Raw genomic sequence first — 23,859 nt, 5'->3', positions numbered from 1 at the left:
TAGATGATGATATATGGAAACATAAAAGGCAAAATTCAAATTTGCTCATGAAGCTTCTCTCTTAACCTTTCAATCATTCATTGCTTTGTTTGAAACATTCTTGCAATGGAATTGAGTTATAATTCAATTTTAAGTTTTTCGGTTTTTTTGGTAATCTTACTAATGCTTTTTCAACTGCTAACTCATCTACAAACAGTTATGTTGAGGAAAAAGACCAACTTGCAGTTGCTTAGAGAAAATATGGAAGTGATTCATCACGTATACATTTGTAAATTTTTGCTCAGGCCATAGGTTTTTTCCTCAACTTTGATCTTCAGAAGTACACTAGAGATACTTAAATAATAGAATATCCACATTATGTCACTCACAAGAATGGCTAAAAAGAAGGGGCCAAAGTCAGGTCAGTAACACTTTAATAAAACGAACGGAATCTGTTATAACAACAGCTTTTTATTACATGGATTCAAATGAACAGCAGACCAATCATGTTCCCTGAAATTCAACACTCACATTCAACAGAGGCCTGACTGTGCGCTCCTCAATGCTTGTAGTTCTAAGGGGCTTCCTTCGAATTCCCTTTACAAAGCCTTGCGCAAAGAAGAGGTTAAGCACCAGTAAGAAAGACTGTTGCTAGCAGTAGTTTTAGTCTTCATCATCTTCATCATGGTCATCAACAACAAACATGCAATTTCTTCCTTCTATGTACATGGCATTGTAAAATGGGTGCTACACTCTGCCTATGGTACAAAGTTTATAAATACAATATACCAATACAAAGTTGAAGCCATTAAAAAGAGCTTAATAACTACCAGGAGATAATTAAATCTGGGATGTTGATGGACTCTATGAAGAGATTTAGAAATGACACACAAACTCAAACATAGTAAACATTTTACTTGGGAAGGGGTGAAAGGGGGACTTCTTATGTGCTATGGGGGGTTTCTAAGTTGCTTCAGGCTTACTTTCTTTCTGCTATTATCTTTAAATACTGTAAAGCATTGTGAGCTGCGTCACTCTGGGCATTGCCACAGGAGATCCCGGAGCCATGACAGACTGTGATGGGACTGGTGGATAGTTCAGCGAGACACTGATACTGTCCATTGGCACTCAGCTCTTCTGCAATGACATTCAAACGGCACAGTTAAGACCAAGTGGATAGAAAGCAGATTCTCTGTGAAAGCAAGTTTTTACTATTGTCTTCCTTTATAGACCTATGGTATAGGACTCTGCTTCCTCCACATCTTTATCATCCTTACACAAACAGACACCAAAACACAACTGATCAACTCTAGTAGCTCTCAAACACAACTGGGCTTCATAATCACCTGACGGAGCTCAAAAGAAATGCAGGCTCAATCAGACACACAGGACTAGGGGTTGGAGTAGCCAGATTCTTGCATTTCCTCTTAAGAGCTCCCAAAGCAATTCTAATGTGTCTAGTTGAACAGTGTTTGCAAACTGAACCACAGTGACTTTTTTAGAGAGAAAAAAACCATTTGCTAGAGAACTAGAGAGACTGTCTTCTTCCCTATGAAGTCTAGAGTTACTTTCAGTAGACATCTGAATCAGGAAATACAGGGTTCAGAGCAAGACTTCTCTCTTGCCTTCAATGTTCTTTTGTTATACATCAATGCAGATAGTCTAGTTCCATACTGCATATGGGTTAGGGTGTTTTAAAAATACCTAAACTCAGGAAACAGTTTAGGTATGAGGATCCATCTCATCAATGGATCAATCACTGTCACTAAAGACGGTTAGATGACACAAGGGAAAGAGGTAGAAACAGGTGAGTTACAATTTGTTAAAAGTGGTCATGATTAAACACTATTTCAGCTAGAGTCCATATAACAGGAAACATCCAGATACAGTGGAATGACATCATGTGTGAAGAGGCTTTCTAGTGCTGGCGTTGAGACTCTTTTGTTTTCTTTTAAATTGAGGTAAAATTCACATAACATAATGTTAACCATTTTAAAGTGAACTATTCAGTAGCATTTAGTACGTTCACGATGTTGTGCAACCACCACCTCTCACTAGTTACACAACATTCACAACATTTCATTTCCCCCAGAAGAAACACCAGATACATCAAGCAGTTGCTCCCTGTTTCCCCTCCCCTGAAGCTCCTGGCAACCATCTTGGATTAACCTACCCTGGATATTTGATATAAACGGTATCATACAACATGACCCTTTTGTGTCTGGCTTCTTTCACTTAGTATGTTTTCGAGGTTCATCCATGTTGTAGCATGTAGCAGAACTTCACTTCTTTTCATGGCTGAATAATAATAATTGCATGTATATCCCATGACTGATTTATCCATTCATCTGCTTATGGACATTTGGGCTGTTTCCACCTTTTGGCTACTGTGAAAAGTACTACTATGAACATGTGTGTACAAGTATTTGTTCGAATACCAGTTTACAATTCTTTTGGGTATATACCTAGCAGGATTGCTAGGTCATATGGTAACTCATTCGAAGAGCAGCAAAACTCCTGTTTTCCACTGCAGCTCAACCATTTTCCATTCCCACCAGCAGTGAGGAATGCTACAATTTCTCTAAATCTTTGTCAACATTTGTTATCTTCTATTTTCTTCATCATAGTCATCATCCCAGTGGGTCTGAATTAGTACCTCACTGTGGCTTTGATTTGCATTTCCCTGATGACTAATAATAGTGAGAACTTTTTGTATGCTGTTGGCCTTTTGCATATCTTTTTTGGAGAACATTTAGGTTCTTTGGAAGGTAACTGCATGGACGTTAGGCCAAATTAGGGGCGCCTGGGTGGCTCAGTTGGTTGAGTGTCCAATTTCAGCTCAGGTCATGATCTCATAGTTCATGAGTTTGAGCCCTGTGTCAGGCTCTGTGCTGACAGCTCGGAGCCTAAAGCCTGCTTCGGATTCGGTGTCTCCCTATCTCTCTCTCTCTGCCCCTCCCCAGCTTGCTTTCTGTCTCTCTCTCAAACAAATAAACCGAATTAAAAAAAAAAAAAAGGCCAAATTAGCTGTGGTTTTTAGATTGCTGTTCTATATTTACAAGAACTACTTAGTTCTTAAAATTGGTAAGATTCGTTTTAAAGGCATCATTAATTCATAATCTCAAAGGCCATCTTAAGTTTCCTTCTTTTCCCAGATTCAAAACCATCCATAGTCCTATTCATAACATGGCTTATTCATCTCTGTATCTTAAACACTCAACAAAGTGTAGATACTTACAAATATGTTTGTGGGAGATGCAGGAGAGAAGCATCAAAGGAAAAGACTTCAAAAGGGAAGGGCTGGAGAAGGTACAAGGCCTTAGGACATGTTTACATAGCTGACCACTGCTGCTGCTGTGTAAGGAATGCCTAGAGCCATTAACATTGTCCAGGGCGGATCCTCCTTCACACCTGACCCTTCCTAGTGTTGTAGAAACCAATTAACTCGAAATTCAACCTTGAAAAGCTAAGCCATTAGATTGATTAACACACTTGCTTAGCTGACTTTATGCACGTAGTCTTTAGCAATTATCCTAATAAAAAGAAGCTTCATTCTGGGGGTCTTCATTCTGACTCAAGTATGAGGACCTTCACTTAACTGCACTTTGTTTGTGGACTCATCTTTTGTGACTCCGGCCATACTCCCTGCAACATATTTATTGAATGAATCGTCTCCCATCAGCCATCTTTTCTGACAATGTGTCCGTACTAAATTCCCAGGTTCTGCATCATTTTCAGTATATTAAGATACTGCACTCGGGAAGTAGCAGACAATCAGAAGTTCTTTAAGCACCTAAACACCACAGCTAACAGCTCCTTCAAGCTAGGTCCCCATAGCCCACTGGGGATGCTATAAGGGATATCAAATTCTTCACATATTACACATGTTAAGTCAAGACACCAAAGACACATGCACACAGGCCACAAACACAGGCCGGCTTTATAAAGCTAATTAAAATCCAAACTGACTTTCTATGTAATTTGTCCACGTTTGTCTATCTAAGTGATTAAGAGCTCGAGGAAATCTAGAATAGCTGGGATGGAACAGAGTTATAAAGTACTTGTCCCCACTGATCTCCTTGAATGGGCATATGGTGACAAAGTGGAGAGAAGGGGTCTGGCCCCCACAACCTTGGTACTTATTCTAGAAATGTGGGTGCCTTTTTATTTGTCAAGCTCTCCATCAAGGCTAGTTTAATAGACACTGTATCTGTGTCTGGGGGCCAGACTGTATCTGTGTCTAGGGGACTCCTCCCCTAATCTGACTCTACCACTAACTAGCTGTCATCTCAGGCAAGTTTCCGAACCTTTCCTGTGCCTTACTTTCTTTCCTTATATGTAAAAATAATAGACCTATTTCACAGGATTAGTTTGAGAATTCAGTTAAGTTGAAATATGTAATATCCCCACAACAGTGCCTGGCCTATAATAAAACTATAAATATGAGCTACTGTTTTTATTATTACAACTGTATAGATGATAGCTATTAGCATTATTTATAAGAATAGGACAGACAGGTCAATGATAAATATTACTATTCTAATTATATATATGTATAAAATATGTATTTATTATACATAAAAATGTATTTATAAATGTATGTGTGTGTGTGTGTGTGTGTATATATATATATATATATACACATATATAAAAAAAAATATATATATATATATTTTATATTTGTAATCCCTGGTCAATGAAATAAATTATAACACAGGTTTTGTTTTTCAAATACATTTTAAAAAGAAACAGGTTTTGAGGTAAGCTAAGGAAAAAAATCATACCTATATCCAGATATGTTATATTAAAACCTTGTTCCTTGGCGATTTCACTAAGCAGCTGGATGTAATCTGTATTTGGAATACTGAGGAGGCTTCTTTTCAGTAAGTTGATCTTTTCACCAGGAGAATTCCTCAAGGAATGCCAAGTACATCCTAAAGAATGTCCTACTACATTTGTCTGAAAAACAGATGAAAATTAAGACTTTTAACTCTGACTGGGCTCTAATGCTATGATATAATTAAAAGTATTTATTAGGCACATTTAATGCTCTCTACCAGAGAGCGTGTTTAAAAGGATACCATTTGGTTAAACTTCCCATTTAAAGTAGACAACACCAACAAGGACACTCTTAACAAATACCACAATGTTACAGAAGAAAGAAACACATACAATAATATACTGGAAGTATTTAAAAATACTTTTGTGTAGGACAAAGGTCTCTTAGCCAAATTTTCTGATGGCCACATTAAGATGTATGTTAAAAAAAAGATGTCTTAAGAAATTTAAGAGCAGTATAAACCAACCTGCAAATAACTGAATCTGCCTAATGGAGCAATTTACAAATTAAAATAAAAACCAATGTTCTTATCTTCATGATTTCCTGTATTAAATACCAACCAATCATTGTAACTAACAGCTGTAGAGCAGAAAACAAACTGTAGAAAAGGTGCGATGTGCAAGTTAGGTTTGAGAAGAACAAGTCATTCAAATGAAAGGAAGGACGTCTAAAAGTTCTTATCAGACTTTTCCCAGATCCCAACCGAGTTTATGGTTTTTGTTTTCTTTTATCCCCTTTTCTTTATTCTCCCTTATATCCATCCCTTTCTACCATGTTCATTTATTTTTCTCAAATTGCTTTCATATCGTACGCCAAAAACAAAGTAGGGCAAGCTATTCTTAGTCTTATTTATTTTTAAAATTTTATTTTTTAATATAACTTGTCAAGTTGGCTAACATACAGTGTATACAGTGTGCTCTTGGTTTTGGGGGTAGATTCCTGGGATTCACTGTTTACATACAACACCCAGTGCTCATCCCAACAAGTGCCTTCCTCAATGCCCATCACCCATTTCCCCCTCTCTCCTATCCCCTCCATCAACCCTCAGTTTATTCTCTGTATTTAAGAGTCTCTTATGGTTTGCCTCCCTTCCTCTCTGTTTATAACTATTTTTTTCTCCTTCCCTTTCCCCATGGCCTTCTGTTGTTTCTCAAGTTCCATATGAGTGAAAACATGTATCTGTCTTTCTCTATTTCACTTACCATAATATCTTCCAGTTCCATCCATGTTGCTGCAAATGGCAGGATTTCATTCTTTCTTATTGCCAAGTAGTATTCCATTGTATATATAATCACACCTTATCATTTCATCAGTTAGACATTTAGGCTCTTTCCATAATTTGGCTATTGTTGAAAGCACTGCTATAAACATTGGGGTACATGTGCCCTTTCGAATCAGCACTCCTGTATGCTTTGGATAAATTCTTAGTAGTGCCATTGCTGGGTCATAGGGTAGTTCTACTTTTAATTTTTTGAGAAACCTCCACTCTGTTTTCCAGAGCAGCTGCCTCAGTTTGCATTCCCACCAACAGTGCAAGAGGGTTCCCATTTCTCCACATCCTCACCAACACCTGTTGTTGCCTGAGTTGTTAATTTTAGCCACTCTGACTGGTGTGAGGTGGTATCTCAGTGTAGTTTTGATTGGTATTTCCCTGATGATGAGTGATGTTGAGCATCTTTTCATGTGTCGGTTGGCCATCTGGATGTCTTCTTTGGAAAAGTGTCTATCCACATCTTCTGCCCATTTCTTCACTGGATTATTAGTTTTTTTGGGTGTTGAGTTTGATAAGTTCTTTATAGATTTCTTTATAGACTAACCCTTTATCCAATATGTCATTTGCAAATATCTTTTCCCATTCTGTTGGTTGCCTTCTAGCTTTGTTGATTGTTCCCTTCACTGTGCAGAAGTTTTTTATGTTGATGAGGTCCCAATAGTTCATTTTTGCTTTTAATTCCCTTGCCTTTGGAGACGTGTTGAGCAAGAAATTGCTGCAGCTGAGGTCAAAGAGGTTGTTGCCTATTTTATTCTCTAGGGTTTTGATGGTTTCCTGTCTCATATTTAGGTCTTTCACCCATTTTGAGTTTATTTTTGTGTATGGTGTGAGAATGTGGCCCAGTTTCATTCTTCTGCATGTTGCTGTCCAGTTCTCTGAGCACCATTTGCTAAAGAGACTGTCTTTTTTCCATTGGATACTCTTTCTTGCTTTGTCTAGGATTAGTTGGCCATACATTCGTGGGTCCAATTCTGGGTTCTCTATTCTATTCCACTGGTCTATGTGTCTGTTTTTGTGCCACTACCATACTGTCTTGATGATTACAACTTTGTAGTAAAGGCTAAAGTCTGGGATTGTGATGCCTCCCACTTGTTTTCTTTTCAACATTACTTTAGCTATTCAGGGTCTTTTGTGGTTCTGTACAAATTTTAGAATTGTTTATTCTAGCTTTGAGAAGAATGCTGATGCTATTTTGATTGGGATTGCACTGAATGTGTAGATTGCTTTGGATAGTATTGACATTTTAACAATATTTGTTCTTCCAATCCATGAGCATAGAATATTTTTCCACTTCTTTGTGTCCTCTTCAATTTCCTTCATAAGTTTTCTATTGTTTTCAGCATACAGATCTTTTACATCTTTGGTTAGGTTTATTCCTAGGTATTTTATGGTTCTTGGTGCAATGGTAAATGGGATCGATTTCTTGATTTCTCTTTCTGTTGCTTCATTAGTGGTGTATAGAAATGCAACCCTCAAGAAAGTTGGGATAGAAGGAACATACCTTAACATAAAAGCCATACATGAAAAGCCCACAGCTAATATCATCCTTAATGGGGAAAAACTGAGAGCTTTCCCCCTGAGATCAGGAACATGATGGGGATGTCCACTCTCACCAGTGTTGTTTAACATAGTGTTAGAAGTCCTAGCTTCAGCAACCAGACAACAAAACGAAATAAAAGGCATCCAAATTGGCAAAGAAGAAGTCAAACTTTCACTTTTCGCAGATGACATGATACTCTATGTGGAAAACTTGAAAGGCTCCACCAAAAAGCTGCTAGAACTGATACATGAATTCAGCACAGTTGCAGGACAGAAAATCTTAGTCTTAATTATTAGTGAGCCTGACAGAGGTTAAAGAATTTTCAAAAAGATCACAGGGATGGCCAGTATATAGAACTGAATAATCTACAAAATTTATTAAATAGAGGGTTTTTTTACTAATAAAATTGTAATTATTTTTTTATTTAAATTCTAGTTAATACATAGTGTAGTACTGGTTTCAGGAGAATTTAGTGATTCATCATTTACATATACCACCCAGTGCTCATCCTAACAAGTACCCTCCTTAATAGTCCTCACCCATTTAGCCTATCCCCCAACCCATATCCTCTCCAGCAACCCTGTGTACTTTGTCTCTTATGGTTTGCCTTCTTCCTCTCTTTATATTTTTCCTTCCCTTCTCCTATGTTCACTTATTGTTTCTCAAATTCCACATGAGTGAAAAAATAGGATAGTTGTCTTTTTCTGACATATTTTGCTTAGTATTAACACATTCTAGTTCCATCCATATTGCAACTGGCGAGACTTCATTCTTTTTGAATTTTGTAATTGTGTATACACACACACACACACACACACACATCTTTATCCATTCATCAGTCAATGGACATTTGGGCCCTTTCCATAGTTTGGCTATTGCTGATAATGCTGCCATAAACATTGGGCTACACGTGCCCTTTCGAATCAGCATTTTTGTATCCTTTGGCTAAATACCTAGTAGTGCAATTGCTGGGTCATAGGGTAGTTCTACTTTTACTTTTTTGAAGAACTTCCACACTGTTTTCCACAGCAGCTGCACCAGATTGTATTCCCACCAGCAGTGCAAAAGTGTTTCCCTTTCTCCACATCCTTGCCAACATCTGTTGTTGCCTGAGTTGTTAATTTTAGCCACTCTGACTGGTGTGAGGTGGTATCTCAATGTGGTTTTGATTTGTATTTCCCTGATGATGAGTGATGTTGAACATCTTTTCATGTGTCTGTTGGCCATCTGGATGTCTTCTTTAGAAAAGTGTCTATTCATGTCTTCTGCCCATTTCTTCACTGGATTATTAGTTTTTTTGGGTGTTGAGTTTGATAAGTTCTTTATAGATTTTGGATACTAACCCTTTATCTGATTTGTTGTTTGCAAAAATCTTCTCCCATTCCATAGGCTGCCTTTTAGTTTTGTTGTTTCCTTCACTGTGCAGAAGCTTTTTATGTTGATGAGGTCCCAATAGTTCATTTTTGCTTTTGTTTCCCTTGCCTCCAGGGACATGTCTAGTAAGAAGTTGCTGTGGCCAAGGTCGAAGAGGTTGCTGCCTGTTTTCTCTAGGATTTGGATGGTATCCTGTAGGTCTTTCATCCATTTTGAGTTTGTTTTTGTGTTTGGTATAAGAACATAGTCCAGTTTCATTCTTCTGCATGTTGCTGTCCAATTTTCCCGACACTATTTGAAGAGACTTGTCTTTTTTCCATTGGATATTCTTTCCTGCTTTGTTGCAGATTAATTGGCCATACATTTGTGGGTCCATTTCTGGGTTCTCTATTCTGTTCCATGGATCAGTAGGTCTGTTATCATGCCATTAATATACTATCTTGATGATTACAGCTTTCTAAAACAACATGAAGTCTGGGACTGTGATGCATCTAGCTTTGGTTTTCTTTTTCAACATTATTTTGGCTATTCAGGATCTTTAAATAGAATTTCATATTCCTTAGTTGGAAATTTAAAATTTGGTTTTTAAAAAGTATCATTCTTTGATATAGTAATTGCAATAGGAACAAATATATAATGAAAAATAGTCTCTTTTGCTTACTATCTCTACCCAGGAAACTTATGTTGCCCTCTCCAGAGGTACTTAATGTTGAAACATTTCTTCAATATCCTTCTATAACTGTTCTAAATTCAAGCACACACAGTCTTCTTTTCAAACAAAAATGATAGCTTACTCTTCTACATCTTGTTCATTTTTCTCATGTCAATGCACATATATGCACTATATTTATCTTACCAGTCTTCAATTATGGGTTTTAGGTTATTTCTGATTTCTTGCTTTTACTAACAATGTTACAATAAAACTCTTTTGCACTTGGATGTCTTTACCTGTAGGATAATTTCTAGAAGTAGAACTGAGTCACAGAACATGTATGCTTTTAATTTTGATAAATACTTCCAGACTGATTTCTAAACCAATTTATACCTCCATCAACATTCTTGGAGGGTGCTTGTTTTCGGATACCCTCACCAACAGCAGGTGCTATCGAACTTTGTAGGTTTCATCAATCTAAAAGGTGAAAATTGTTATCTAGTTTAATGTCCATGAATGAAGCTGATCTTTTTTTTTTTTTTAACCATTTGTATTTCTTCTACAGGGTTATCTTTTTTATTGATGTGTAAGAGCTTTTTATGTGGTACAGAAAACAGTCCATTTATAGATCAGTGTTCCAAATAATTTCTTCTTTCTTATTCTTAGTTTTATTTACAGATTTTACTGCCATATAATAATAGGTTTTGTGTAGTCAAATTTATAAATCGTCTACTACTTTATAGCTTATAAGTTATACTAAAATGTTTTTCCCTATGCTAAGAATTTTAAAAAGGAAAGCTCTTCCAAGTTTTCTCATACTTGGTTTCAATTCTTATGGTCACACTTTTTTTGTTTTTTTAATTTTTTTTTTTTTTTTTTACACATTTATTTATTTTTGAGAGACAGAGAGAGACAGCATGAGCAGGGGAGGAGCAGAGAGAGATGGAGACACAGAATCAGAAGCAGGCTCCAGGGTCCGAGCTGTCAGCACAGAGCCCGACGCAGGGCCTGAACCCACGAACCGTGAGATCATGACCTGAGCCGAAGTCGGACACTTAACCGACTGAGCCACACAGGTACCCCATGGTCATACTTTTTTTTTAATGTTTAGTTTTGAGAGCGAGTGCGAGCAGCGGAGGGGCAGAGAGAGAGGGAGATACAGAATCCAAAGCAGGCTCCAGCTCTGAGCTGTCAGCACAGAGCCTGTCAATTCTTATGTTCACATTTTGATCCATCTGAAATTTATTTAGATATAAGCAATAAGGAAGCAACCTAAATATGTCACACATGCACAGGTATATACAGCTTCCTCTCCCTTCCTCCCTGCAAATGTGGCTGTTAAGTTACTTCTACATTATTTATTGAATAATCCATCCTCTTACCCATTGATTTGAAATCTCACTGTTATCATATCCTATACTCCTATATGATTATGGTCTATACTTGGGTTCTCTATTTTATCCTTTGTCTATTCCTGTACTGGTACGTGTTTTATCACTATAGATTTACAGTATATCTGGTAAGGTATAACCCTACCTTCGGCACTCTTTCTTTTCAGTTTTCTTGGCTATTCTTGAGAGTTCATTTTTCCAGATAAATGCAGTAAAGCTGTATTGAGATCCAAAGTGAATTCCAGTAGATTTTTTGTTTGCTTGTTTGTTTGGTTTTTAAAGTTTATTTATTTTGAGACACAGAGAAGGAGAATGAGCAGGGGAGGGGCAGAGAAAGAGGGAGAGACAGAGAATCCCAAGAAGGTTCAATGCTGTCAACCCAGACCCTGATGGCTTGATCTTATCAACAGGGAGATCATGACCTCAGCCCAAATCAAGAGTCAGATGCTTAACCAACTGAGCCACCCAGGTGCCCCAAATTCCAGTAGATTTTGAGACTACATTACCTTCTTAAGTACTATATTAACAATATTGAGTCTTCCTATTGTTAATAAAGAAACAGCTTTACATATATTCAATTTCTGTTAAATCCTTCAGTAAAGTTTTAAAGTTTTTTTTCACATGGGTCCTGCACATTTCATTTTACGTTCATTCCCTGGCACATTATCCTCTTTTCTATTGTTGAAAATAAGATCTCTTTTATTCTACCTCTTAATATCTATAAATAAACTGTTGATTTTTTTCAAGTACACTTTAAAAAAGATTTCTATTTTACTATAAAATGATCAATGTTACCAAGCTCCATAACTTTTGTTAAGTAATACACACACACAACAAAAAGTCAAATAGTACAGAATTATAAAAGCAATAATCCTGAGCTTTGCTCCATCCCTACCTTTGGTCCCCTTTCCAGAAGCAATTTTTAAGTATCCTCTTTAATTATTGTGGTGGTTACTTTCATAACTGTAAATAATATGAAAAGCTATTGATTTTATATATTAATTTTATGATCAATTACCTTGATAAATTCTCTTATTCTAGCAGATTTTATAGGAACACAATCATATTATTTGCAGTTAATGATCATTTATATCTCCTTTTTTTGATTTTCAACCTCTTATTGTTTTCTCTTGTCTAATTATATCGATTGGTACCTCTATAACAAGGTTTAAAAAGTGCCATTAGTGGATATCATTGTCATATTTATGAAATTAATGGGAAGGGATGTAATAAGTAAATACATAACTATGATTTTGATTTTTTTTTGAGGTATATATTTTGAATCACAATAGGGATATGTTAATAATGTTTATCAATGATTGTCAAATATCTTTTTGGCACCCATTGGGAAGATTGTTTTTCTCTGACCCATTAATGTGATTAATTATAGTAACAGATTTACTAACCTTGAAATATCCTTGCATTCCTGAAATAAACCCAACCTCTCTATGGTATATTATTCTTTTATTGTTCCACTGAATATATTACTAAGGTTTTTCACTATAAGGGAGATTAATCCATAATTTTTTTCCACCAGGATTTGCTATTGTCAGGTTTTGGTGTTAGTGTTATTGTTGTTTTTGAAAAATAAATTTAGAAGCTTCCCCTATGTTATAGACGTATTGCCTGGAAGAGTTTAAATAGCATTGGAAATTACCTCTTCCTTGAAGATTTAACAGAATTCACCTATAAACCAATCTGTGCTTTGTGATTCTGGTGTCATCTCTGATCCAATTTTAAAAGAAGTGGATGCAATGTTTTATGTTTTTCTATCAAAAAGGTAAAACCAAAATCATATTAATGTGTATGTCTTTGACTTTTTTTCTCTAAGAATGAGCCCTTATTTTATCATAAACTTGGCACTGCTATAATCTTCACTTCTCATTCCCTACCTCATAAACACTCAGATCATGAATGTACCACAAGATGTATCTATCTCTAAATATCAGAATCGCAAGTAATATGTCACGTGTAGCCTAACCTCTTAAGCTTTACATTTGTTTGCCCAGCTGCCTACTATCTTTACTTAACATATTCTACAAACATTTCAGATTCAATACATTCTGCATTTAACTTACTATCTTCTCCCCCTTAAATCCCACTCATCTTCTGTGTTCCCCATATTATTAAATGGTGCCATCATCTACTCAGTTGCCAATCTAAAAATGTTTATTTCCCTCGTTTTCCTTACTCCCCACATCCAATCAGTTACCATGCCCCATTCACTTCGGTTTTCGAAATAATTTTTACACACTGACCATTTCAACTGCCACCAGTGTAGTAGAGGCCACCATCATTTCTCATTCCTTTTCTGTAACAATATTCTAGCACGTCTCTAAGACTTAGTCACTCACCACAGTGCAGCTGGTGATTCCACTTCTAATCCTGTCCTTCCCAGATTAAAATTCCTAATGATTTTGCTCTGCCCTCAGGATAGAATTTAATCTCTTTACTATAATAGTCCCTTCCAGATTTAATCCCTCTTTGCCTCTCTGGCCTGACTGTTTGAGACACCCTCCTCCAAATTTATGCTCTATCCACACCAAATTATGTAGGGTTCCCGGATGGCATATAATGTATTACTCCTAGGTGTCTGTACGTGCTTTTTTTTTTTTTTTTTTTTTCCTTTTTGGGTTTCTTTTCTCCTGTTCTCATCCTAAGGTCTTGACTTAGATATTACTTCCTGCAAGAAGTCTTTCTGAAACCCCTGGTCTTGGCTGGATCCTTCTCCTATGTTCCCGAGCACCCTCTCTATGGACCAGTTTGTTGGGGTCTTTTCTCTTTCAGTAGGCTACAAATTCCCTAGGGGCAGAAACTGTCTTATTCACAGTATGCACAGCACTTGACACAAAGTTTGGCACACAGTATGAGCTCACTAAATGTTTGCTGAGTGGATAAATGAATGCATGAACAAAGGCATGGGAACGCATTGTTAATTTGAAGGCAAAAATGGCACTACTGGCCTATCATTTTAGAATCCATCACATGATTTTGAATTTGATTGTGTCTCCCAAGCCCTCTTACCTAGTCACCCCATGACAACTAAAACTGGGGTGGTGTAGAACTGAACAGTGAGGAGATTTTTAAAAATTGCAACTCTGAGGTGTCTATACAAGAAGGAATCTAGGGAAGTTTCCTACAGTAAGAGCTACTTAATCACATTGACATCATAGGTGTCTTGATCATTACTCACTAAAGAAATGTGGTTCTCCGGAGAAATATTACTGAATTTGGCAAGAAACTTCTCAGCAGCGTTTCTCTTGGCTTGTTTTTTTGATGCCCCCTTTCCTAAATAATTAAAAAAAAAAAGTAGGTTTAGGAAAGAAATTAATGTCCACAGAGAATAATCAGATGCATAAAATATTGTTTTTGATGATTTTTATACACTATTCTTTTGCTGACCTGCCATCTTTGCTTGTTGTACCTCATACAACTGTTAATTCTTACATTTCTGAAGGCACTTCTTTGGCAGTTTATCTTTAATAAACTTTAACTATCTTTAATAGTTATACTTGTGTTTGGAACAGCTCTATTTCCCTATGCCTAGCTTCAATGAATCCCATTTGGTTTAACTGTGACCAAGCATTCACATTTATCAAGGTACATTTGAATTGTAACTCTTATCTCTTGATGCCGACTTCTTGCTTGTAACCTTCTATACACTGACAACTGTGTGGAATTTTTTTTAACACGAATAAAAAGGGCTTAGGGAAGATAACTGCAGTTGAAAGACATCATAAGTATCATCTACTTCCATCTTTTTATTTTATAGATTTAAAACGTGAGGCCCAGAGGGATTAGTGATCGGCCTACCTTTGCACACCAAGGACTGCATCAAGCATGGGAGCTGAAGTTCCCACTTCTGGTTCAGTGCTTTCTGCATTGGTCCACACTGCCTCTCAAGGGCAAACAGTTGCTTACTATTTGAAACTACTATCTAGCCAAGGTAAAATTTCATTTCATGCCATTTTAAGAATGATAGAAACAGGCTGCAGAAGTGAAAATAGGAACCCTCACTAGTGCTCTATTAAGAGAATTTTTCCTTGTAGTTTCTGGCCTTTACAACATGGAAGTTGCTAGCATTCAAAAGGATGATTTCTACTTTATTTTTATCTCACGCTAGTTTTTGCCACCTAGCCTCTTATTAATCATCTTGTCTTCAAATGTGATCTTCTTCTAGTCCTCCAATCTTCTACAATAGTTGTTGAAACTCCTAAGAGGTTCACTATTGCTTTTTTCTAAAATGATTTTTAAGTCACTAACACATCAGTGCAGACTGTGTAAAGGGTCAATTATTTGCTAGTTTCCATTACATGATTTTCTGAAAAATATCAAATTAATAAGTATAAAAATTCTTAAAAAAAATTTTTTTTTAAATGTTTATTTATTTTTGAAGGAGAGAGAGACAGAGTGTGAGCAGGGGAGGGGCAGAGAGAGAGAGAGGGAGACAGAGAATCCGAAGCAGGCTCCAGGCTCTGAGCTGTCAGCACAGAGCCCAGCACGGGGCTCGAACTCACAAACCGCGAGATCATGACCTGAGCTGATCATGATCGGATGCTTAACCGACTGAGCCACCCAGGCGCCCCTGAAGTATAAGAATTCTTAAGCCAAATATTTAACTTAAGTTCAATTGCAGAAAGAGACAGTAGAACAGGAGTGTATCAATTTTTCCCCACAGAAAAATTTGAAAGGAAATCACAACAGAAATTTCTATAGTCATTCATCATGTAAAAGTATTTCAAATGTCTTCAGTTTTAAGAGAGTAAAAAGAAGTAACTACCAGTTTCCATAAATGACTCGAGCCTGCAAATTGTGGTATATTCTCTCTTGTGAGCAGGTCCTCCCTCTTGGGAAAGGGTATATTCAGGAAGTCTCCAGCCATGATGAATAGCCAATTCCTAGAAAGTGGAGATGCGGCTTTAGTAATTTTTCTATGCAATGGCTTAATCACATAAACGATATTCTTTCATGATTTTGATCCCATTTCTAAGTTTGAAAGGAATAATGATATTCTGCAATGAAAAAATGGGGGAAGACCCTACATTCCCCATAAATACTCCAGCATTTTATATCTTGCAAGCCCACAATACTAAAACTGAAGCAGTTTACCGCTAGGATAGGAATGGTGTTCTTCCATTAAGCCATAGAGAGCCAATATCAAAGAGCTCATAGAGAAAGAGGAGCTACTATTGCCCTCTCGGGGAACATCAGTGAGGACATCTACAGGTCTCACTGTCATTCAGTTCCTAATGCCTCTCTTTCCTAGTTATAGACTTCCTGCCCACAGCTAGCTAACTACTGCATTGCAACAACAGCAAGATGAGCAGAGGCGGCAAACAGACAGACTTGGACAAAGCTGAGGAAAGATCAGGGGAGAACACTATGGAAAAACTCAGACAGCAAGAAAGGGACCAAAGGACTGGCTGGGTAATAGGGAGGGGAGCTGTCCAACAGAGCACATGGATAATCTGCAAGAAGGATATTCCACATGCAGAAATTCAAAGCTGAGGTTTTTTGTTTGTTTGTTTGTTTTATAGAATAAGCAAATAAACTACTTCCCCTTTCTTGGGTTAGGCTACCCGATTTGGGTTCTTTATAAAGTCTTCTGTTCTAAACAGAAGTAGAAAGAGGTTTGTCACAAGAGTGGCAAGAAATATTCTTAAAGTATAAAACACTCTACCCATGTGCACTGAGGTCCTGTTGATCTCAAATGAGAATTCCACAAACCAAAGGCAGATACTGTATATGGAAGAAAATCCAAAACGTAAATAAATAGGAAAATAATTTCAAGTTAGTGCTGTAATATCTAATGATCACAACTGGGAAAACAAAATATCATACCATCTTATCTCTAAAATATTTATTCCTTATTTCAGCCCTTGTGATATCATCAATACATGACATCTTTCTTCAATAGACAACATGTTAAGTAAGGAAAAACTGTGCAACGTACCTGTAATGAACCAATAGGATTAAGCTGGTTCTTTGGTTGCTTAGAAGGGTCGGGCATTAAGGGGTCAGGAACTGCAAAGCTAAACATTTTTTTAAAGTGTTATAAAACAAAATACTTTCCCCCAAACTATTAAATAAATGACAAGCATTTCCTATTTAATCCTCTATGCCTTTGCTCTTGCTTTTTCATGGAGTGCTTTTCTTTCCCACCTGAATGAGAACATGATTTATCTATTATCCGAGATATATCTCAAATGCCACTTCCACTAAGAAACCTATCCTGTTACTCCAATGAAACATAATCTCTCCCTCCTTAGAACTGTTGACATTTGGGTTGACCCTTTCTTAGGCAAATTATATGACCATAAATTATACTCTTACAAATACATGTAATTTGTCCATCCCTCACCACACCTCTCCTGTGTTCAGACTGTCAAATCCTTGATAGTAGGGCCTACGGATTACTTACCTTCATAAGCCTTGTAGTGCTTTGTATATTATGTGTTCAATAAAAATGTATTTAAATAAAGCATACTAATGTTACAGCCACAAAAAGGGAAGACTAACAATTAGGCAATTTAGCCTGGTAAGGTGAATGATACAGGTCATAAAGTTGTTTTTTCCCCTCATATAATTATGGAAGAAAGATTTGTTTGATATATCATCTGCTCTATGCTAGAATGATCCTCCTAAGACTTACATATATCCTGCATAAAATAGATGGCCTGCATGAATCTGGTTCCAGCATGTGGGGATCGTAATTAGGGAAAAAGAGAACAATCTCTTCTAACTAGTTTAAATTTACTAGTTAGTTGGGGGATGAGTGTGTAACACTGAATAAAGCTGCATTCAAGGTTACTATCACCTACAAGGCTGAAGAGTCATTTCTTTGGTGACAAAAAAGGTTCAGTTATTGGCACTTCTTCAAGTTTCCTTTCCACCTGCCAGAACTTCAAGCTTTACATAGGCTGATGAGATATGAATATTCACTTACAATGCTGCACGCCGAAGCTACCCAAATAATTGTGATGGAGAAGTGAGAAAGTCTCTGTATTAAATCAGGCCACTTTAGCCCTGATTACAGCTTAGTAATTCCCATCTTATCTGTCAAGAAGCACAAATATATAGTAAAGTTTGTTAGCCTTTTTTGCTGACAAAGCGAAGTGCCCATGTGCAGAAAGGACACTACGTACACTCATTTCTACAAATGTACTCAACACTTTGGGTTGACCTTTGGACTGCACAGAAATAGCATGGTCACCACCAGCGAGGGGAGAATCCAATACCTGCCATGCCATTTGGCATGTCTAGAAAGCCAGCATAAATCAACTATAACATATGACCCCAAAGAATCAAGAATCATTTTGTGAGATCTGAAGTTTGTCAATGCTTCATTCTAAACTACTCAAATGCTTTGGAAGAGCTTAGAAATGGGAGGAGCACTGCATGAGGACCTAAGTACGTGCTAAAGCAAAAGTTTTGAGGCTGGAGAAAAACTCATCCTAAATTCCCATGGGCCTCTGCTGTCAACTATGAACAGATAAACCAGACTGAACTCCAAGAATAACTGAGTGCACGTAAAGAGAATCTGAAGGCTCAGCATGCCCCAGGACGTGTCCATCAGAAACCAAAGGACATCATCCAATGATACATGAGATGGTCTGGGACCAATACTCTCCAAAAGCACCTGAAGTGATAACACAAATTCATTTTGGAAAAATCATGTCAAGAATTAACATCCCCCTTAACATCTTCTTGTATTTGTTATACATTCCATAATAAAAGGAAATCTCTTTGTCTCCTTCTAAATTAGAATTCCTAAGAGTATTTTCCACTGATCTTTTTCCACTTCATTCCTTGTTTTCTGTAGTACAGAAGTTACTAAAGTCTTAATACAGTAAGCTACTTGCCAGAAAAACTGGGGTTTTGTATTGTCGCATCCCAGTGAGGGGGGAAAACGCCTAGTTCACGAGAGCTTTCATTTAACAGTTAATTGGTGGACTGAATTTCTTAAGGATAAAGTTGCCTTTAATGGTGACAGGTTTTCACAAGGAAATAGAATTTTAGAGCTAAATACTAACAGCTGTTGACTTTGTTGCTTTTGTGACCATGTTCAAAATTTTAATCTTACCTCAGCCATGATATTTTTGAGCTGCAGAATACAAAGAAATTTAGCTCACCAAATACTTGCATTGGCTTTCAAAATGTTTATGGCAGCCTCTGCAGCTCTATGTTTCGCCAGCTTCTTACTTGTACCTTCACCTGAATTAAGGTTAAGAAAAAAATGTTTTTATATGCTGTGAAAATATGAGGCTTGCATAGGTGTTTGCATAATGCAAAACAAAGTCAGTACAGTTTTTGTATATATACACGCAGGTAATAAAAACATACTACATACTGTAACAAAATATTCACCATATGAAATTAATATATGAAAAACCCATGATTTTAAACATTTTACCTATTTAACTTTATGAATCCCTATATTAAAAAAATCTGTATATGTTTATTACATAAAATGGTAATGAAGTAGGCCATGCCACACTTTATGAAAAATACAACTTAGTATTTTACTTTTCCTTCTTCCTAGAGAGAGAGGAAATTCTTCTGTAGCAAGAAGTTTTCTTCAAAGGAGCAGGGCTACTTATATCAACCCTATTTGACAGCAAAATGTACACAATTTTATTCTAATCGTCCATCCTATACTGGATTAAAGCCCTGACTGGCTAAGCAGTCCTAGATACATGTTGGGTACAGTGGGAGAAGGTTTATACAGGTAAGATGAGAATTTATGTTATGTGTCTTTGATATAATCTGTATCTCTTAGTAGTCAATGGGGTGGCAGGGGGTAGGCCTGACTAATCACTGAAATTGAAGCCTAATTTCAGTAAGAAATCACACCTGCTAAATAGTAAATCCAACTAATTTCCTTCTGAGTTCAAACTAGGTGTTGAGAACCCTTCAAAAGTGGTACCAAAGTGCTGATGTCCATTTCTCCACTGTGGAAGAAAGAAAAGGGATATGGAATGAATTTCAACTGTGACTCTCAAATGTCTGAGGACATACAACCCATATGCCTTTATCTACTAACATAGTTATGAGGGATACGGTGGAATATGAAACAGAATCCCTGCCCTCAAAGAGCACACAGCCCAGTATGGGATTTCGCCTGTAAATACGCATCTGAAATACAGTCGTATGTGTTACAACAAGCCTAAGTGCAGGCTGGAGGGGAAGCACACAAAAGGGGTAGCTCCTCTACTTGGGAAGGATTCAGAAAGTTTTCATGCAGGAAGAGAGAACTCAATGAGGACATAAAAGATTAGTAAAAGCTAGTAATGTGAAGAAAGTTGGGGGTTAGGAAGAGTATTCTAGGCAGAGAAAAGAACACCTGCAAAAGTTCAGAGGCAACACAGAGCATGGTGTTCTCAAGAGCTCCAATCAGTTGGTAGGTGAATGCTTAAGGAGATGAGTTTTGAGATGAAAGGCTACAGAGTTGGAGGGTAGGAAGGGAGATCAAAGAACAGTCTCCGAAATCTGTGCTTCTCAAACTTTAATGTCCCTAGTAATTGCCTGGGAATTTTGTTAAAATGCAGACTCTGATCCAGCAGGTCTGGCATGGGGCCTGATATTCTAGAGCAGTTGCTTCAAGTGCCCAGGTGATACTAATGTTGCTGCTGATCACACATTTTGAGAAGCAAGGCTGTTAAGTCCTATTAAGAAACCTGTATCTATCCAGAGGATGATGGGCAAACCACCGAATGGATTTTAACAGCAAGGACACAAAAAGATTTGAATGCCAGTGTCCTTTGAGGAATGGACAGCCTGAGACTGGAAGCTGAGAGAGCAACTGTGAGATAGCAGCTGTGGCCCAAGTGCGCGAAGACAGCGGCCGAGACACCAGCAATGAAAACAAAAGGGAAGGAGGCAGGTACCAGAGACTCTTAGGAAGTAAGACTTAGTGGAAGAGCGGCCAAGAGGCAGAGGGATGGGAAGGAGTCAAGAAAATGAAACCCAACACTCTACTATGAGCGAATGGGTGATGGTGGTGCCTTTACTGAGCTAGGGAATAGAGGTAGAATAGATCTAAGGGAAAAGAGATGGATTCAGTCTGGGCCATCCAAGTGAAGATGCCCAGCAAGCACAGGTTGGAAGACTGTTCTGTAACTGGGGCTGGGTTGAAGACGGATTTCAGAATTATCAGCCTTTAGATAGTATTTGAAGCTGTGGAGGCACATAAACTTGCATAGGAAGACAGGGCAGTGTGGGGAGAGTAGGGGACCTACACAGAATGGTTGGTGGCCATAGGCTGTTAATCTTAAAGGGAAAAAGACCATTTCTTTTCTTAAATTTTCGCTGAATATTTAAAAATAGATCTGCTAAAGGAGTAATGTGATGATTGTATGGTTCATAATGAGTAAACTTGTAGCTGGCATTTACAATCCACCTGTCTCATATAGACAAAAAAGCCTCAAGATTTTCTTAAAGCAGTTTCAAGGAAAATAGTGGATTCCAGATTTTCAGGGACCTAAGCAAATGATGCCTTTCGTTTACCAGATGGTGCAACTCCAGCCTTCTTGTGGAATTGTTTTCTTAGCATTCTTCCAAATTTAGTATTCAATATTTTTTGTGTTTGCAATTAAATATACATAAGAAATAGAATGCCTACATTTACAAATGGGCAACTTCAGTTATTTGTTCAAGCTCACAGACCATAATAAGGGGAGTCTGAACTCTGAAACTTCATTGCTATGTGACTTTGGGCATGTTACTGAAAATCTCTCTGAATCCGTTTCCTCATGTATAAAAAGGGAGATGAGGGGCACCTGGGTGGCTCAGTCAGTTCAGCCTCCCACTTTGGCTCAGGTTGTGATCTCATAGTTCCTGGGTTCGAGCCCTGCATTGGGGGCACATCGGGCTCTGTGCTGACAGCTCGGAGCCTGGAGCCTACTTCAGATTCTGTGTCTCCCTCTCTCTCTCTGCCTCTCCCCTGCTCATGCTCTCTTTCTCAAAAATAAAATAAACATGAAAAAAACTGAAAAAAAAAAAAGGAGATGACATCTTACTAAAACCTGTACAGGGTCAGGAACTAGAAGGTGCTATGAAATGCGGTATTTGAGGCTTCTGTCTTCCTCATTTTGTTTGGATACAGAATCAAGTGTGGTACAACGGGCCTAAAGTCCCAGATGGACACTACGGACAAAGAGAAGAGGCTCAGAATATTTTGGGATCAGGTCTCTTGGCATCTGCTATAATCTATGATACTATGAAACTTGTCAGCACCTACTGACCCAGCTATGGTTGCTCTAAAAACCTTTCCTGCTTCTAATTCTTGGAAGAACCGTAGGAGGATCCTAAGGTATGTTTCTAAGCTTCTCTTGGTGTCGGGAGAGGAGAAAATGAAGGAGAGAATCAGATGAAGTTGGAAAGTCCCCATGACCTGAGATGAGAGGTCTCAGTTTCAAGAGCCTGCTCCTCACAGCTGTCCCTGGTTTAAAAAGGGCACTTTTCCGAACTGAAAAGCAATACCAAGTCTTGCCGGCCAACCCACATGGTCATCGGGGTTAACTGAGCACACAGACCTGTGCAGGTTATGTCACCAACGGTTACTCTGAAGGTGAAAGTGGGTACGTGTATTTGCACATCGGATCTTTCACATTCATAAACCGGGATGTTCTTGGTCTTCATGCCGTATTCGTGTAATACTTGAATCGGTGTTTTCCCTGGCTTAGCTGTAATCATCTTCCCCAAACTGCAAAAACCAGAAAAGGTGTGCCTTGCATGCCAAAGCGGAGAGGGAAGCAGAAGCATACAGAGGCTAGATTTGACTGCTACCAACAGTGATGCGGGAGGCGCCGAAGCTCCCCTGCGGCCAGCACCAGCGATGGCGAAGCGCACCAGTCTCCCAGCCCCGCTGCGGCGGGCAACCGGCAGGGTGAAAGGGGCTGTAAGGAGACAACTTAAAAGCGGGTGGGGAGGATTCGCTCGGGTCTTGGGTGCTGTTACCGCTCAGGACCAACCCCACATAAACCCCCTCCCGGGCGGCAGCCGCGGGCCATCTCCGCCCACCCCGCGCGCGCACCTAGACCGCAAGCGGGGCGGGGCCAGGCCGCAGACCCCGGCCCGCGCGCCGCCAGGAGGGCGGAGCCGAGTGCCGGCGGGTCCGCCCGCAGCCGCGCGGGCGAAAGCGCCGGGAGGGAGCTCTACCCAGAATGCCGCTGGAAAGCGGGCTCTCCCGCCCCGCCTCTTGTGCCCACCACTCCCGGCCCTGCCCGGCTCGGCCCCGACCGTTCTGGCGCTGACCTGAAGGTCCCGCTGTCCTCCCGCTCCAGCGGCGGGGCCGCAGCGCGATGCCTGCTCTGGGACATAGCGAAGAAAGGACGGTCTGGCGGCAGGCGGAAGAGCGGTGCCGAGCGACGTCCTCGCTCCCCGGGTCAGCCGGTCCCCGAGAGGAGCGCTCCAGCGGTGCCGCCTCCTCCGACTCCCCCTTCCCTCCCGGCTTGCGTCCCTCTTGCGAAGGGGACGGGCGAAGGCGGAGCCTCGGTGCAGCAGCGCCGGCCACGCCCCCTCGCTGTCTGGGCTGCGGGTCTTACTCTAAGGTGGGCCCCGCCCGCCGGTTCGCGGGTCTCCTGGGCGTCCGGCCCGCCCCTTTTCCTTCAGACTCCGCCCCTCTCTCGGTCCCGCTCGCTCCCGCCGGTACCCTGCTGTAGTCCCGCGGCTCCCGGGTGCTCGTTTCTCCGCTCCCCCCATGGCCTTGAGGAGGCCGCAGTTTTGTGTCCTTAAACAGGCGGTTTCCGGCCCGGAGAGGCGGCTTGTCGGTCGGCGAGCCTCACACTATGTGAGGACTGAGCTCAGCAT

At 39.2% G+C, this 23,859-nt stretch overlaps 1 protein-coding gene across 3 annotated transcripts; it reads right to left on the bottom strand.

Moving 5' to 3' along the window:
- Nucleotides 1-404: 404 nt before the first annotated feature.
- Nucleotides 405-23,811, bottom strand: PRKRA (protein activator of interferon induced protein kinase EIF2AK2). 3 transcript variants are annotated; one of them, XM_047085125.1, is made up of 8 exons: nucleotides 23,305-23,811; nucleotides 22,584-22,753; nucleotides 19,182-19,263; nucleotides 17,003-17,081; nucleotides 15,830-15,947; nucleotides 14,243-14,337; nucleotides 4,764-4,938; nucleotides 405-1,116 (listed from the first exon to the last, which is right to left on the bottom strand). In XM_047085125.1, the coding sequence occupies exons 1-8, from the start codon at nucleotides 23,367-23,369 to the stop codon at nucleotides 959-961; spliced, it is 942 nt and encodes a 313-aa protein (XP_046941081.1). In that variant the 5' UTR covers nucleotides 23,370-23,811; the 3' UTR covers nucleotides 405-958. The 3 variants fall into 3 exon arrangements, with proteins under 3 accessions (XP_046941081.1, XP_046941084.1, XP_046941082.1); XM_047085128.1 differs by lacking the exon at nucleotides 22,584-22,753 and having other exon boundaries at nucleotides 23,305-23,375; XM_047085126.1 differs by lacking the exon at nucleotides 22,584-22,753 and having other exon boundaries at nucleotides 17,003-19,263; nucleotides 23,305-23,381.
- Between the last annotated feature and the right edge of the window lie 48 nt (nucleotides 23,812-23,859).

Source organism: Lynx rufus, unplaced genomic scaffold (genome assembly GCF_022079265.1).
Source record: "Lynx rufus isolate CCGP_SWC_20201006 ecotype Redwood Valley unplaced genomic scaffold, mLynRuf1.p SCAF_2, whole genome shotgun sequence".
Classification (NCBI taxonomy): Eukaryota; Metazoa; Chordata; class Mammalia; order Carnivora; family Felidae; genus Lynx; species Lynx rufus.
The sequence above is the reverse complement of the archived record's forward strand: the minus strand, read 5'-3'. Positions and strand labels throughout refer to the sequence as shown.